The sequence below is a fragment of the Macadamia integrifolia genome, chromosome 5, assembly GCF_013358625.1.
Source record: "Macadamia integrifolia cultivar HAES 741 chromosome 5, SCU_Mint_v3, whole genome shotgun sequence".
Lineage (NCBI taxonomy): Eukaryota > Viridiplantae > Streptophyta > Magnoliopsida > Proteales > Proteaceae > Macadamia > Macadamia integrifolia.
The window spans coordinates 33,323,830-33,341,786 of record NC_056561.1 but is presented as its reverse complement, the minus strand read 5'-3'; the positions used below and the strand labels follow the sequence as shown (position 1 = coordinate 33,341,786).

The 17,957-nt window shown below is 37.0% G+C and overlaps 2 protein-coding genes, 1 long non-coding RNA gene and 1 pseudogene across 4 annotated transcripts; all 4 read left to right on the top strand.

Moving 5' to 3' along the window:
- Positions 1–350: 350 nt before the first annotated feature.
- Positions 351–2,652, top strand: LOC122079331 (leucine-rich repeat receptor-like serine/threonine-protein kinase At1g17230). Of its 2 annotated transcripts, XM_042645714.1 has the most exons (2): positions 351–1,028; positions 1,224–2,652. In XM_042645714.1, the coding sequence occupies exons 1-2, from the start codon at positions 572–574 to the stop codon at positions 2,498–2,500; spliced, it is 1,734 nt and encodes a 577-aa protein (XP_042501648.1). In that variant the 5' UTR covers positions 351–571; the 3' UTR covers positions 2,501–2,652. The 2 variants fall into 2 exon arrangements, with proteins under 2 accessions (XP_042501648.1, XP_042501647.1); XM_042645713.1 differs by having other exon boundaries at positions 352–2,652.
- A 712-nt stretch (positions 2,653–3,364) lies between these two features.
- LOC122079332 lies at positions 3,365–5,505 on the top strand. The gene is made up of 2 exons (XR_006140415.1): positions 3,365–3,809; positions 3,927–5,505. It is a non-coding gene; the product is annotated as an uncharacterized LOC122079332 (long non-coding RNA).
- Positions 5,506–6,902: 1,397 nt separating this feature from the next.
- LOC122078025 (transcription factor MYB35-like) lies at positions 6,903–9,109 on the top strand. The gene is made up of 3 exons (XM_042643901.1): positions 6,903–7,035; positions 7,161–7,290; positions 8,194–9,109. Exons 1-3 carry the CDS (start codon positions 6,903–6,905, stop codon positions 9,107–9,109), a joined length of 1,179 nt encoding a protein of 392 aa, XP_042499835.1.
- An 880-nt stretch (positions 9,110–9,989) lies between these two features.
- The window catches only part of LOC122078024, a 10,282-nt pseudogene continuing 2,314 nt past the window's right edge, over positions 9,990–17,957 (top strand).

The window sequence follows — 17,957 nt, the reverse complement described above, 5'->3', positions numbered from 1 at the left end:
TCTGGTCAGTACCCAAGATCAAGGATTGTAAGTTCAATTTATCTAATCATATTTTTAAACTGTTAAAAGAGATTCTTGAACATGTCTTAGATGATGGACAAGTCAGAATATTGAAAGAGGCAATGCAGGCCTTTCAACTTTTCTTGTTTCCTTGACATGAAGCACCACAAGGTGCAATACTATTATCATCATTAAGACAGAATTGTTCTTTCAGCACGACACACTATAAAAGGGAAAGGAGAAAAGGAAAAGTGAAAGCAAACCATGATTGGTTTATTGCCGACCCAGTTTATTCCTTCATTTCTGTTCTTTAACCATCATTTCACAAGAGAGAGAGAGAGAGAGAGAGAGAGAGAGAGAGTAAGAAATCGCTTTGCAGAGGAAAAGTGGAAGCAAACCATGATTTTGACCATCTCCTTTTTTTCTCCATCTGGTTTATTTCCAACCCAGTTTATTCCTTCATATCTGTTCTTTTCATATCACAGAAGAGAGAGAGAGAGAGAGAGAGAGAGAGAGAGAGCGAGAGAGAGAGAGAGAGATCACCTGAGGAAGAACCACTTAGCAGACAATTATGGGCAACAAGCTCTTGTGGATTCTTGTGATCATAATCTTCATTCCCACCATAGAGTGCAAGAGGATATTAGGCAAGGGGTGCAACTCACAAGATCTAATAGGCCTGACTAGTTTCAAGGCTGCAATTCACATCGACACTTCCGGTCGACTAGAGAAGTGGGTTGGCCAACATTGCTGCAAATGGGATGGGGTGTATTGCAACAACAGGACTGGAAGGGTGGCAGAAATCCGACTCCCCGGCTTCTTATCCACCAGTGATTTCATTGCTCAAACCCAGATGGAAGGCTGGTTATCTCCTTCCATAACACTTCTCAGCTCTCTTGAAGTCCTTGACCTCGGTGGACTCATCAGTCTCGCTGGAACCATCCCATCATCGATCGGTTTTCATCTTCCAGGGCTCCGAAAACTCTATCTCTACACCAACAATCTAACTGGCCCAGTCCCAGAAAGCATCGGTAAGCTATCCAGACTAGAAGAGATACACTTGCATGAGAACCTCTTATCTGGATCAATTCCTGTAAGCATTGGGATGCTTCAAAATCTCAGTAAACTTCTATTATACTCAAATGAGCTTTCAGGTCCCATTCCAGAGTCTCTTTCAAACTTAACAAATCTAGTGAGTCTGGATTTTCATGGTAATTCCTTAACAGGGCATATACCAGAGAAGATAGGTGCATTACAAGTCTTGGAAGAGCTTGATCTTTCAGATAATCTTCTTAGTGGGAAACTGCCACTGTCAATAACTAACTTAACTACCATCTCAGTTTTGTACTTGGATACGAACTTGCTCGAGGGGGAGATTCCATTCCCATCAAGTTCTGGTGAAATGCCATTACTAGGCTTCCTGAGGCTCCATGACAATCATCTCACAGGAAGCATACCATCCAACATTGGGAATCTGGTTTCCCTGCAAAGGGTTTCACTAGCTAACAATGGGCTTGAAGGATCTATCCCTTCCAGTTTGGGGAATCTATCGGCAGTTACAGAGATCTATCTGGATGGAAACAGGTTAGCTGGTCAGATCCCAAGCTCGATCAATCGACTTTCTCAGCTAATGTTTCTAAGTATTTCTAACAATTTGATTGAAGGACCATTGCCCAGTGAGATGTCTTCCCTCCATAACCTTCAAACACTTGATCTGTCCTTCAATGTATTAAATCTCTCTTCCATTCCCAAATGGCTTGGGGGAATGCCATCGCTCTGCCGGATCTTTCTTGCTGGTGCCGGAATTCAGGGTGATTTTCCAGAAATCTTGCGAACAACTCCCAGTCCATTACTGGAACTGGACTTCTCATTCAACCATCTTACTGGCATTATACCAGAGTGGCTGGGGAGTCTCACTCGGCTCTACTCATTGAACCTGTCCAGTAATTCACTAGTTTCAAAGATTCCCATCACAGTAACGAGGTTGCACGACTTGGCTGTGCTTGATCTACATTCAAACAAGTTATCAGGACCAATTGATGGTATCTTTGAGATTGTAAGCAGGTTCTCTGAAGGATCACTGACCTACATTGATCTTTCTGATAATGGCTTCTCCGGTGATATTGAGCAAATTGGAACAGGGCCACAGTGTCAGATAAAGTTTCTCAATTTGTCGCATAATTACTTGACAGGCCGACTGCCGGGTTCTGTAGGGAGACTGGTGTCAATGAAGAGCTTGGATTTGAGCTACAATAAGTTGGGTTATGAATTGCCAGAGTCTCTGGCCAATTTAAGCTCGTTAGAAAAGCTGAAGTTGCAGAGGAACAGGTTTACAGGTCAGATACCAAATGGGTTTCTGAAGCTGAGGGCGCTTAGAGAATTGGATTTGTCAGATAACCTTCTTGTGGGAAGAATACCAGATGGCAGACCTTTGAGTGATTTCCCGAGTAGTTCTTTCTCTGGGAACAGAGGGCTGTGTGGAAAGCCTCTTTCTCCATGTTAAGTTTTGATTCCTGATGATTAACAATTCCATCTCTGCCTGATCTTTTCAAGATTTTCCCCACTTCAAATAGAGTATACTAGTATACTGTTAGCTCTTTCAGTGTTGTACTTCTGTAATGCTTATCAGGGAAAAGCTGGAAATTTTGGTTCTTCTGGATTGTTAGGATTCTGTTATTAGAAACATCAGGGTCTAGATCATATCAGTATGGGTCAACACTGTTCACATGGAGGATAGGGTTGTCGTAGGGCCAACCCAGCTGATGCCTCTCTCTCTCTCTCTCTCTCTCTCTCACAGGTGGATCATGTGTATGGTGCATACATAAAACAGTTGAGAGAGAAAGGGCGTCCCTCTCCTCTTACATGAGGATCATGTGTATAGTGTTCTTTCATGAAACAGGAGAAAGAGAGAGAGAGAGAGAGGTGGGGGGGCTTCCATCTGATATATCTCCAGACACAAGATTAACCAAACCAATCGGATGATCTCATATAAGTTAAGTTTAGGTGGGTTGCCTGAGTCCTGACCAGCGTTTCAAAACAAGGAATCGGGGATGGACCGATTCTGATGAATCAGCCAGAATCTATCCCAAGAAATGAACACTTCCTCCACTATTAGTCCTCACCAAGAAATGACTGCTGAATTTTCTTTTTCTCGTTAAAGAAAAATGACTACTGAAGCATGGTAAGGTGGTTTCCCAAGTCTGAACAGCATCTTCGTGCAAACATGGTGTTAATTAACTGCAACAGAATCACCACTCTATCTTGAAGTTGATAAGACTTCTCCCTTGTGATTATCCCTAGTTTATAAGAACCTCCTCATTGACAAGAGATACTGATTAATGTAAACAACCCCCCCCCCCCCAAAAAAAATAATTCACCCAACTTAAAAATAAAATAAAAATAAAATAAAAATAAAAATTCAAGGCTTATGAAGTATCACTATTTGATATTCCATCTCAAACCGTTTCCTTGAGAAGATGACATAATCATGCAATTAGTAGTTAAAATGGAGTAAGCCCCTTGCATTTCTCACCTCCAAACTTGTAATGGTTAAAACCGTCGTCCTCTTCTCATCTGCCGCAGTACTTTAAACAGGTCTGAAGTTGCATCAGCATCATATCTGTCTCCTTCCTCATTCTTTTTCCTTGATTTATTGATGAAATTTATATAACTGGATGAGATGGGGAGAACACCCTGTTGTGATAAATTGAATGGGAAGAAGGGGCTTTGGACTGCAGAGGAGGATGCAAAGATGATTGCTTGTGTGTCTGAACATGGAACAAGTAACTGGACATTAGCACCAAAGAAAGCAGGTTAGAAGTTTTCCATAACTTTTTTATATGAATTGGATTAAACAGCCAAGGTTGTTCAATGTAATCCAAATATCTTTTTAAATGTGGATTAATGTATGTGAGATTTGAATTCTACAGGTCTAAAAAGATGTGCAAAGAGCTGAAGGCTTCGGTGGCCTAATTACCTGAGGCCTGATCTCAAGCATGATAGATTCACTTCCGAAGAAGAGATGTTGATTATTAACCTTCATGCAGCCATAGGGAGGAGGTGGATTGCTTAAATCTTAATATGGGTTCTTAAAATAATTTACTTAATATATATATATATATATATTCTTGTACCTTCCTCCATGAAGAAAGTAGAATAATTTGATTGAGATTCTTTTACTTGTTTTCTAGAATCTCATTTACTGAAAGGAAGGATATATCTTGCTGCTACCTTCAAGTCTCCTCTGCTACTACGTTTTCTTCCAAGTTCATGACAGAAACTTCCCACTGAACTCTTTTGAAGTATGCCGGATAGCGTGAATGGTTGATACTTCGCACCAACATATATTTCCTCCTTATTAAACATGCCATTTGGGAAGCAGGAGAATTTTGTGTCACCCATGACCTAGCTGATCATAACAAACTCAACTTTCTATGATATAGAGGAATACAGGACTGAATAACCTTTTTCTGTTACTAATGCTAGGATACAACTACCCCTCTGTGTCTAACAGAATTTCCACGACTTATTTGGTGCAGGTGGTCTCAAATAGCAGCCCATTTGCCAGGAAGAACTGACAATGATGTCAAGAACTACCGGAACACGAAGCTGAAGAAGAAACTCTTGGAAATGGGAATAGATCCTGTGACCCACAAACCTTTCAACCAGATCCTCACTGAATATGATAATATTGCTCATCTCCTAAAAGCTATAACCCAAATTGGTTCCTTTGATAGAGACTTAAGAAATACATTCATGTCAAAATCAGAAGTATCTTCAGTCCTAGAGGAAAGTGTTTCAAGTCTTATGAGCCATTCAACGGTGGCAATAAGGACCCCAATGATGGAATCAGTTCAAAATGGCCACTAAATCGGCGAAAGAAGTAACAATAACTACTCATGGGACCTTCAAGATCAGTTTCAGGCCATGAGACTAGTTAAAGAAGTCACAAGCTGCACCAACGAAGAAACCATCCATCCACATTTCTTCTTCGGTGAAGGCTCTTCATCATCATCTTCCACTGCTACTGCCATGCAGGTGAACTGGCCACTACCCTTTGCTTGCAAAGAACCTCTCTGCTTCAGACTACACCAGACCCTCCATTCAGTTGGAATGAATTCTTATTAAAAGACCCCTTTCTTCCTCCTGATCAACAACAGAGGCAGGAACAACCAGACTTTCAAGGAATGTCAACCGGCTCATCAAGCAAAACACAAGTAAAAGATGAGATACAAACATGCAACTTAATGGATGATGGTGGTAAAAATGTTAGTGTAGAACAAGTGGGTTATGACTCATTCAACAACAAAGGTGAAAGTTATCCAGGAAAAGTTGGAGGTGAATCCAGAAATATCTTCAACGGCTCTTTGTCTTTCAATAATTCCTTTATGGAGGCGATATTCAACCAAGACAGTCAGATTTCATGGGAGTTTCCTTACAATTTTGGGGAACCATTGTACTGAATTCTGTATTTCAAGTAAATTGTAAAACTGAGCCTTTGTAGAGTGATTCTGGATGAGGGTTTACATATTTGTCACCATGTCTTGGGATTGGATCCCGCCTTCACCTTTGGAGCGGGGTGTTATGAGGTGGAGGGTTAAATTGTGGCACCCAAACATGAAAGTTTCTAGTGATGGACTTGGATAAGAACGAATGATCCATTTATAGGACACATCTTTCTATTGTGTGACCCCCCAGCAAGTCCTTATTCACGACTTGGATGGATCTGGGAAAGTTGGAGCTTGCAAAGGACTCAGGTAACCCAGTTCCTGAAAGTACCACGGCCAAGGAGATCACCTTATATCTAGAGCATCCTTCGACCACTCTGCCTTCAGAATCAGGTCACAACCCTTTTAAGATGCATGATCCAGTACACAGGCTGGTCAAGGGGTTCAACCGAAATTAGGACAAACCTCTCAGCCATCTCACCTTGGTCTGTAACCAACCAAAGAAATCTGAATGATGAAGCCTAATTATATCCTATTTGGCCAAGCTCATAGTTGCATCAGCTAACAAATCAGAGGAGATAGAATTCTGATCCCTGCTGGTTGTGGCTTGCAAAATAGATGCCACCTTCTACCTATCATCTGATTTGTAATACATCAAAATTCTAAATGGATAGTTTGATTTTAATGATAAAAAAGAACCAGTAATGCTGGAGGACTTATCTAAAGACATTGAGATGGTAGCAATATTCAACATTTTCTTTCAGAAATAATAATAACAGTATAAATGGCATTATAATACTTCTTAAAGTCTGAAACTAAGTTGATACTAGAGCTTACAGTAACCGTATATTATCCTACATTGCAACATTTTATAGCCTTATCACTGTAATGACAGCACCAACAGTTTGGCCAATGTAAACTACATGCTCTACCGTTCATGCAAACTGGATGTTAAAAGCTGCAACAGAATTTACTACCTTACATGTTTCCATAGTCTAATCTATGGTTAAAATTAATGGGTGCTTTCAGTGTTCTGATTACTCACTAGTTAAGAAGACCTCCCTTCAATAACACACAACATATACACACCAATTAATATAAATAGCCCCTATAAAGTAATAAGCTTGGTTAGATCAACACTTAACCAAATAATTCACCCATCTTGAACCTGACTCAATGCTCTTGGGAGCAAAGCATATGAGGTGTGAGGGTTGGAAGGAGAAGCATTACTATTTGATATTTCATCTCAAATCGTTCTTGAGAGGATGACGCTAATTGTGCAGTTATAGTTAAATTGGAGTGATCCCCCATGCTTTTCATGCTTCCAAACTTGTAAGCGTTTAAACCCATCTTCCTCCTCCTGTACTCATCAGTACTTGTAAGGAGTTCTGAAATTGCATCATCACCACATCTGTTTCCTTCTCAAACCTTATCTTAGGTTTCTAATCATCGGGTAAGATGGGGAGACCGCCATGTTGCGACAAGTCAAATGTGAAAAGGGGCCTTTGGACTGCAGAGGAGGATGCAAAGATACTTGCATATGTATCAATGTATGGTACAGGTAACTGGACATCAGTGCCAAAGAAAGCAGGTTAGGAGGTCTTCAATCTTTATATGGATTGCATCAAATACAAAGAGTTTTTGGACGTCCACAATTCGTAATCTAGTTTTACCTAACTAAAGTGGATTCATGGTTGTGTGATCTGAGTTCTATAGGACTAAAACGATGCGGGAAGAGTTGTAGGCTTAGGTGGACTAATTACCTAAGACCTGATCTGAAGCATGATAGCTTCACACCCCAAGAAGAGAACTTGATTGTCAAACTTCATAAAGCCATTGGAAGCAGGTGGATTACTTCTACCTCTCCATTATTTTCTGGAATTATTATTTTTCTTGTTTCTTTTCCTCCTTTCTTCCATGGTACTGCATTTTATCCTTCTTTGTCCTTTCCTGCCCTAGTGCTAATGTTGTTCGTAATTTCTTTTTAATTATTAGTAGAATTGGGTTGAGATTTTGTAGTTTTCATCTCAGAGAAGCAAAGAAGAATGTCAGAAATGGGCGAAGGGTAGAATTTTTGGGTTTCTGATGTGGTGGTTCCTCTCTCTTTTTTTCCAAGATTTTATAACTTTTTTCTTGGTAAACCCTTAGAAGCATAGCTTCTTTTTTATTCATCTAGCCTCACCCAAAAAACAATAGCTTCTGTTCAGGAGTATGGTGAAAGGGACTGCAGCCATTTAGAAGCACCGTTCAGAATTATATCCAAGCTAAACAGTAATTGCTAATTACTGCATAAGACACCACTTGAATTAGCCAAAACACAAAAGGTCAAACATCTAATGGAGTGACAAATCCCCCTAATTTTCTGACTAATAGGGATTTATTTTCTTGATGGTTTACTATATCTCCTTTCACCCAGATCACCTCTTTGTATTAGGTTAGTTATGTGATTTTATTAAAAGCAGGCTAACAGTTATAGTTAAAGAACCACCCCCAAGAGCTGCAGCAAATAAAAATGTTCTGATGGATAAGTAGTTGGGCCACAAGAATGCTACTGACAACCGTTATATTTCCTCCTTAAGCATGGCATTTGAGAAGCAAGAAAAACTTGTCATTCATGTCTGAGAAGGTTATAACAAACTTAACTTCACATGATGTGTAGTGTAACAACTATATAATATAGCCTGTTTGTTACTGAAGCAAGGATAATGATTCTCTCTCAAAAAAAATTTGGAGTGCTACGTTGGTGCAGGTGGTCTCTAATAGCAGCCCAGTTGCCAGGAAGAACCGACAATGATGTTAAAAACTTCTGGAACACTAAGTTGAGGAAGAAGCTCTATGACATGGGAATTGATCCTGTGACCCACAAACCCTTCTCCGAAATCCTGACTGACTATGGGAACATTGGTGGTCTCCCGAAAGCAGTTAGTTCCCTTAATAGAGACTTGAGGAATGCATTCACATCCAAACCAGAAGCATCTTCAGCAAGTGGCATCTCTGATATCACAAGCCATTCAATGGGAGTGATAAGGACTCCAATGATGGAACCAATTGAAGATGGACAGTCAGACAGCATTAGCAATAACTACTACTCCTGGGACCTTCTGGGTCAGCTTCAGGCCATAAAACTACTTAAAGAAGTGACGAACTGCAGCAATCAAGAAGTCACCCAACCCACTTTCTTTAGTGAAGGATCATCTTCATCATCATCATCATCATCTTCTACTGCCATACAAGTGAGTTCACCACCATCCTTTCCTTGCCCACAGTCACCTCCACCTCAAACTACACCATCCGCTCAATTCAGTTGGAATGAATTCCTTCTAGAAGACGTGTCTCTTCCTCCCGGTCAACAACAACAGCAACAACAATACGTTCATGGGTTGTCATCAGCTGGTTCTTCAAGCCTAACAGAGGTACATGGTGGGATGCAGCAAAGCCAATTAACCGGTGGAGAAACTATCAATAATTTCTGTGTTGTAGGAGACATGGACTGGGGTGCATCAAATGACATAGGGCAGAGTTATCCAGGAGCAGTCGGAGGGGAAGCCAGCAATGTCTTTGGCGAATCTATGTTGACTAATAATTCATTCGTGAAGGCAATATTGGATCAAGATAGCCAGATGTCGTGGGAGTTCCCTGATATTTTGGGGGAACCATTTTACTAGTATGAATAGATCAAGAAGTAGCTGAACCAAACCTTAGTAGAGTTCATCAGTGAGGGTTTTCATACTAATAGCAATTATCTAAATGATCTATCAGAAAAAAATAGGATGTTTCTATAGTTTCAATTAGTGGTGATAAAAACTTCAATTTATAAGTATTATTATTATTATATTTACTCAATTATGTGTTCTAATGTTCATAAATTCAATGGGAACAGAGAGGATTGGAGGAACTGAAGGCTCAAGCAATCCACGAATGTTCTTTTTATTGTTACCAACAAGAACCCCATGAAATGCCGGGGAGGTAGAAAATATCGACAAAAAATGATTTAAGAATGATAATGTAACCTGGTAGAATCCGCCAAAACATTCAAGCGCCTCCACTTACCTTCCATCTTTGCAAAGACCATTCAGGACAATGTTGATCTCTGGACAAATTCCATGGACCACCATATCATCGGAAAAAAAAAAAAAATTTAGCTTCTTTCCACCTGCCCAAATTGGATCAAAAACATGTAAGCGATGGAGTCCGGTAGAATTCCTGGAGCAACTAATTCAAAAAACACTTGAACAAGGTCTGCTCCGATCTCTTAGAGGCACCCTTTCATCTTGGAAATACTGTAGAGAGAGTAAAACCTAGAATAGGGAGCAAATTCAACGCAGCATCAAGCTAAGTTTTCAAGATTTGCTCCGATCTCTTAAGAAATTGTCGAACTTAGATAAAATTACCAGAAAGAGACTCTCCGGAATGTGAACCAGCATTACCCTTTAGATTGGAAGAACCAAATGAGTGGTGGTTGTCCCTGAAGAACGCAGGAATGATCATCGGCGACATTAAAGAAGCAGTAGTTTCAAGTTTCAATCTTGCAGCGTACTACTAGTAATGACACTTTCTGGCTTCTCTCAGCACTGGAATTTGCAAGCTCGCAGTAAGGGTCTCGATCGGTTGGTTTGGACCGGTTTCGGTGTGAGATGAGTGAAATCGAAACATGAACCTAGAACGATGCATTGATTTCAGACTTTTCAGTTTAATTTCGATTTTTTATTGGTTTGGTTTCAGTTTATCATGTAAATTATTTTTTTTTGGGAGAATCATGTAAATTTATTGATAAGTTTAAAATTTAAAAAAAAAATTATGAATTTTGGGTTTGTATTGGGTTATATTGGTTTGATCCTATTTTTTAGGTTTGATTTGATATCTTATCAGTTTCAATGTGATTCGATTTGGTTTTAATCTCACAAAACCTCAGCCTGTAACATGATTCAGTAAGTTCATATCGATTCAGTTTGGTCAGTTCATCAGTTTGGGTCAAGTTTTAATACCCATAATCTCATGTTGTTGAAGGTTGATATCTTAAAAATCGTGTAATTTGGGTAAGTTCTTGAAAATTTGTATCTTTTTCATTTCCCAATAAATTGATAGCATAGGGCTATGAAAGAGCAGTCGAATCAGTCAATTTGGCCCATGATTCATGTATCATCTTCATTTTTTTGCCATTGTTTCATTCTTTATTCAGTAAAATATTGAAAATCAATAAAATTAACCTTTTGTGCAAGATCCATAAGTCAATTTAAAAAAAAAAAAAAAAAAATCTTGTATCACCTGTGATTTAAAGCCTTGTATCACATATCACCCTAATTTTCTGAATATATCAATCGTACCACTAAAGCTAAACACCGTTAATTAGAACTGAAGAAAACACTTTTGACCCTGTTATGTCCCTCTTCATCTTCTTCGTGTTTCTCCTTTTGTGAACACATAAACCCATCCCACCCTTCCCTTCCTTGCAACCTCATCCTCGCCCAAGTTCATCATCTTCATCTTCTTTGTTTCTTGGATTGAATCAAGTTATACCGATAAGCTTGAGCCTTTACCGTCTCGATTGGTATAGGTTCCTTTCATCCTGGGTATTTTGGAGGGAAAGGTCAAGGAAAATATTTCCAATGTGAACTCGTCTTTGCCAAGATGGGAATCAAGTGAGTTCAATCTTCAATGTTTCCTGGCTTCGTTTGTTTTGGTGTAAAAATTTATCTAAAAATTTTACATGAACAAATTTACATGTAAAATTATACATGTTGAATAGTTTTCCACTATTTGTTTGATTAAAAAGGAAAAATTTTAAGTAATTTTTTTTCAATATGCATGATCTCTCATCTATAACCTTTCATACAAGTTGTAGGTACTGGTTCAGCAATTTCATCGAACACCTGGTGTTTAATTCTTTATCACATCGTCTCCAGAGTGGAACCCTTGCCTCTCGCCTATCCTCACACCTCAATCTTCTCACCTTATCAACGCCCTCTCCCTTTATTTGAGTTTTTCTTTTTCTTTTCACAACCTTCAAGTTCAAGACAATGAGACATACAACAACGGTTCTAGAGCTTTCATATTCACTTTGCTTGACTAGGTTAGAAGCATAACCACCCATGTCACGTTCGGTCTCTTGTCGTCTCGTTCAACCACACGCATATGCAAAAGGCAGTTCAGCCTCAACCACATGTCCTTATGGGGCAGCTTTGCAACTATGTCTAAGACTTGCTTAAGGAAGTTCAGATGGAAACCAAAGGCAAAAATGGAAGCAGAGCATATAGAAAATGAGTAGAAGCTCAAGGAGATGGAGGTGGAGATCAGGGAATTAAGTAGAACGTTTTAAAAGTGGAACCGAGTTGCAGAATCAAATTGTTTATGCAGCGAAACAAGGGAAGTGACAAGTTGTCATTGTCTCAAAGATTTCAGGGATTAATCAGATGCATTTTCTTTGATGAACTTGAAGAAGGGGGAGAAATTGATTGACATTACCTTGAACCAGAAGATTCAGAAAAATGAGGTTGTAGATCTGAAGAGGGAAGATGCATAGAAGGAAACTCCTCTGAAGGATGTTATTCCAACTATATAATAACAATAGGATCTTGTCATACAATCATTGAATCACAAAATTAAACTATAAGGGTCGACGCATACCGTTCACCATCGACTATAAAGAATTCGCCGTCATTATATCCTTCTGTAAATCCAAGTACGAATACAATAGATTCTCTAGGTTTCTCCCATTAGCTCCCCTTAATGCTCTCTTGGTGATAGAGCCAATAATGAAAGTAATGTTAAGGTAGAAGGAGGACTTAGAGCCTTATTTAATATAATTTATGCACCCTCCCATCAAGGTGTGCCAAATAAGGTAGGACTCTTTTCCTTAATTAGACGAGAAGTGGGCTTCCTATTTGGAATCCAATTCTAAGAGATTAATATCGATCAATTACCTAATTAGTATATGGGACAATAATTAAGAATATTTTAGAGAATATTCCTACAATCTCTCACTTGAACCATATAACCCCATAATAACAATCTCAAATATAATTTGGATTCCAACATCATACTGCAATATTTGAAAGTAAACCCATCAACTTTATGTCATCATAATACCATATTTAAACAAAACTACTAATGTAGATCATGACGGTTATACATCATATAACGATATACTCCCTTTCATAGTCACAACACTAGTAACATTATCCAAACAGGTGCAAAAAGAGGAAATATACTAGAAAAATCTATAACTAAATGATCCAACATAATATCTCACATATATTAAATAAAATGTGTACACACAATAATAAAGTGAGAAATATTTAGAAATAACAAATATCATGATCATTTAAATAAATAAGTAAAAGTGTCTAACATAATATGACCATTACATCAAACTTTACATAAACCCATGTGCATTACAAGATCTGTAAAATGTTTAGGCGCTAATGCTTTGGTCATAGGATCAGTAATCATCAGATTTGTCTTGATGTGTGTAATAGACACTTCTTGTTTTTGAACTGATTCCTTCACAAAATTATATTTTACTCCAATATACTTCGCTCTACTTGAATGCTTGTCATTCTTGAAGTAATATACGGCAGCAATATTGTCGCAATACATTCTCAGCGGATTTGAAATGGTGTCGACAAGCCAAAGTCCTGAGATAAAGTTTTATAACCAAATTGCCATAGATGTGACCTCAAAGCATGCCACAAACTCTGCTTCTATAATAGAAGTAGAGACACAAATCTATTTTTTGGACTTCCAAGAAATTGCCCCACCAGCAAGTAAAAAGATGTATCATGATTTAGACTTCCTACTATCAAAGCATCCTGCATAATCAGAGTCTGAATATCCGATCACTTCCAACTGATCAGATGCTCTGTAAGTAAGCATGTACTTCCTAGTCCCTTTTAAATATCTCATCACCTTTGCTGCAACCCAATAATCCATGCCAAGATCACTCACATATCTGCCTAAAATACCAACAACAAAACTAATGTCTAGACGAGTACAAGTCGTTGCATATATAAGACTGCCTACTGCGGAAGAATAGGGAATATCCTTCATTTGTGCTCTTTCTAGATCATTCTTTAGGCATTGATTTAGGCTGAACTTATCTCTTTTGATAATAGGGGAAACACCTAGTTTGCAATTCATTATGCTATATCTTTCTAAAACTTTGTTAATATAGGTTTTCTGTGATAGCCCAAGTATCCGGTGAGATCTATTACAAAATATCTCAATGTCGATAACGAAAGAGACTAAACCCATATCTTTTATTTCAAAGTTCTTAGAGAGAAAGGTCTTTGTATCACTTAACAAACCAAAATCATTAATAGCAAGTAAAATATCATCCACATATAGGACCAGAAATATAAACCTACTCCCACTAAGTTTCAGATATATACACCTGTCAAAGGTGTTCTCAACAAATCTAAAGGAAACAATGATCTGATTAAATTTACTATACCACTGTCTGGAAGCTTGTTTAAGTCCGTATATAGATTTCTTAAGTTTACACACTAGATTTTCTTTTTCTTGTTCACTAAATCTCTTAAGTTGATTTATGTAGACTTTCTCATCTAAATCCCCATTAAAGAATACAGTTTTCACATCCATTTGGTGAAGCTCTAGATCATAATGAGCCACTAATGCCACTATGATTCTCAAAGAATCCTTCTTAGAGACAGGAGAGAAAGTTTCATCATAATCAATGCCTTCTTTCTGAGTGAATCCCTTTGCAACTGGTCTAGCTTTATGTCTCTCAATATTACCCTTCGAGTCATGTTTGGTTTTAAATTTCTATTTACAATCAATCGCCTTAAAGCCTGTTGGTAATTGAATGAAATCCCAGACATCATTGTCACTCATGAACTTCATCTCATCTTTTATGGCATCTACCCATTTAAGAGAATCATTATTGTTTATGGCCTGTGAAAAGGTTAATGGGTCATTCTTGATTTTAATATCGAACTCTGATTCTTGGAGATATACTATATAGTCATTTGGAATAGAAAACCTCCTAACCCTCTGAGGTCTTCCTTGAATTTCCTATTGAGAAACATTCATAGTATTATCAGTGGTAACTACATCATGGAATGATACATCTTCAATAGTTTGTTGTTCCATATGATCATTTTCAATAGTCACATGTGGGACAACATCATCATGATGAATATGTACATTTTCTATAGTTTGTTGTTTCACAAAATCATTATGAACAATCATTCGTGGAACAATAATATTATTACAATGTACATAAGTTGGTAAGGAAATGTGATGTTCTTCAAATACCACATTACGTGATTTCTCACACCCACTAATGTTACCATTCTTTAAGATCTAGCAGTTCGAGTTTTCACAATTCTAGTACTGTGTGTGGGTGCATAAAACTTGTAATCCTTTGCCATTAACAATAACCAATAAAACAACAACTTATGATTTTATGGTCAACTTTTCTTTCATGTGGATTGTACAATCTAGCTTCAGTAGGACATCCCCATACATGTAAACACCCTAAACTAGGTTTCCTTCCATTTTATAACTCATAAGGAGTTTTAGGAACTAAATTACTAGGAACTCGGTTCAAGATATACACAGCTATCTTTAATGCTTCGCTCCACAAGAATTCAGGCAATGAGGAGTTGCTCATCATGCTACGTACAATTTCTGTGATGGTATGATTGCGTCTTTCTGCAACCCCATTTTGTTCAAGTATACTAGGAGTTGTGTATTCAGGGGTTATACCCTTCAACTTAAGAAATCGGGCAAATGGTCATTCACTTTGTCCTACATCAGTATGTCTATCATAATATTCTCCCTCTCTATCAGATCTCACAGTTTTGATATTTCTGTCTAACTTGTTTTCTACTTCAGCACAAAACACTTTAAAAGCATTCAAAGCGACAGATTTTTCTTTTAATAAGTAGACATAACAGTATCGTGAATAATCATTAATGAATGTGATGAAATATTTTTCACTAGTTATATAAGGATCAAAGTGGCCACAAATGTCAGTGTGTATCAATTCCATAAGTGAATTGGTCCTTTTGGAAGTAACTTTATTTGTCTTAGATTGCTTACCTTTAATACAATCTATACAAGTGGTGAAGTCAGTGAAGTCTAGATTTGACAGTATTTGATGCTTCACTAACCTCTCCATTTTAGGTATGAAAATATGACCTAAATGTCTATGCCATAGGGATGAGGAATTATCATTGTTGGATTTATATTTGGATCCAACATTAATATGCAGGGCAAGAATGGATTTAGAAAAATTAGAATCCAAATTATGTTTATAAAGACTATCACATAAATATCCAGTACAAACTAGATTGGTGTCTTTAAAAACGTTTACAACGTTATCACCAAAATTAAACTTAAAACCTTCATAATCAAGTCTCGATAATGAAACAAAATTTCTAAAAATAGAAAGAACATAAAGAGTATCCATAAGGTCCAACTGGAATCTGGTGTCCAAAATGAGTCTATAAATGCCAATGGATCGAACTTCATACTCTTACCGATTTCCTATGTAGACGACGCTCTTACTTTGATTTAATTTTCGAGTTGTAAGAAAGGCCTGCATAGAATTAGAAATATGAACAGTTGCTTCTGAATCAATCCACTAAATATTACAAGGAACATCAATAAGATTGGTTTGAAAACATACTAGGATAGAATCATTACCCGTCTTTTCAAATCAAGTCTTGCATTTCTAACAATCATTCTGAAGGTGTCCTACTTTTTTACAGAAGAAACACTTCAACTTGTCAGTTTTCTTTTCCTTGTCATCAGACTTTGGATTTGAGGTTTTCTTTGATGCATTTTTCTTCTTAAAATTTCATCTCTTCCTTTTATTCTGGTTGGATACAAAATTGATCACCTGACCTTCCTCGTCATTCAATCTCCTTTCCTCTTAGACGCACATACTCTGAAGTTCATTCAGAGTCCACTTATCTTTATTTGTATTATAATGGATCTTGAATGCTCCAAAATGAGGAGGAAGTGAAGTCATAATGATTTAGACAAGGCAACCTTCATTCATTATCAATTCGAGAGGTTTTAGTTGTACACAGATACTTGCCATTTCAAAGATATGGTCCCTTATCCCATTAGTACCAGTATCCACACTGTTACTAGTTTGGTCATTAAAGTCTCAGCTAAAGATTTATCAGCAGTAACAAAACGGTTCTTTATATTAGTTAGGTATTCCTTTACATTTTCAGAAGTTGGTATGGAGTTTTTGATAGTCTTGCTAATCGTCTTCATGATACATAAAAGGTAAAGACGATTGGAACGCTCCCACCAATCATGTGTAACCTCATCATTAGTGTTGTCATCAATGAGAGCAACAAGTTTCTCATTACGCAAGGCATAATCATGATCCATGGCAGCAAAGTAATAAATTAGTTCTTTATGCCAGTCATTAAAGTTTGATTCATTCAGAAGTGGCATGTTATTCGAAATAGGAATAGGTGTTAAACTTATGAATAAGAGTAAATAATACATGTTTATCAATTATCATGCTTTGAGTTTCAGTAATAGAATATTAAAATTCTAGAAAAGCAATCTATTGCATCATTACAATCTATCCTGTGGGATCGAGATAGTAACATGCTAGTGTTTTACTTTACATTAAATGGAAGACATCATTAAGGCAAAATATTTAAGTCATCAAAATGATCAAATAAGATGTATATCTGTGGATATTCTCATCCTATTTAACCATTAAACTATCATATGTGGATCAACGCAGTCAATCAAGAATGAATACCTGCTTATATTCTCATTCTATCTTGATTGTTACATAACGATCATCATAAGACCCTAAAATTTAAAATTTAAATTGAATGTGTAATACAATTATGTTTAAAGCTAAACGTATATAATTATTAAGATCAAGAAAAATGTGTACCTATGGATACTCCCATTCAACTTAATCACATAATCATTGATGCCCTAAACTCATTTAAGTTTGAGAATTATACACTTTCAATTTAAATTTAACATAAATTATCATCCAAGCATCATAGGTATTCTAAAATAATGCATAAAGACATAAACAAGACATATTTCTATCTATTTCTATCATAAATAGTATTCTAAAATTCATAGAAATTTAGTTGAAAATAGAGAGCATAAGTAGAAATAGATGTATAATCCATGAAATATGCACAGACTTAACTAGAGAGTGCAAAGAAACCATCTCCATTATTAATCGAATAAAAAATAAAGCATAAAGAGAAGCATATTCAAAATATAAATAAATAATCCGATAATAGAAACAATGAAAAAAGTGTTTCTGATTTCTTATTTCTCTTTCTATTTATACAATAACCCCTTAATGGGATGAAACAAAGAAAATAGATTGATTTTCATATTAGGCTTATGGTTTCATTTAATCAAAAGCATTTTAATGGGTTTAAACAAGGAAAAGATGGACTTACATAATGGGTTTATTTTATTAAATCTCATAATATGAGCTTTCATAATGGGTATAGTTGATTAAACTCACGTATGGTTTTTTTTTTT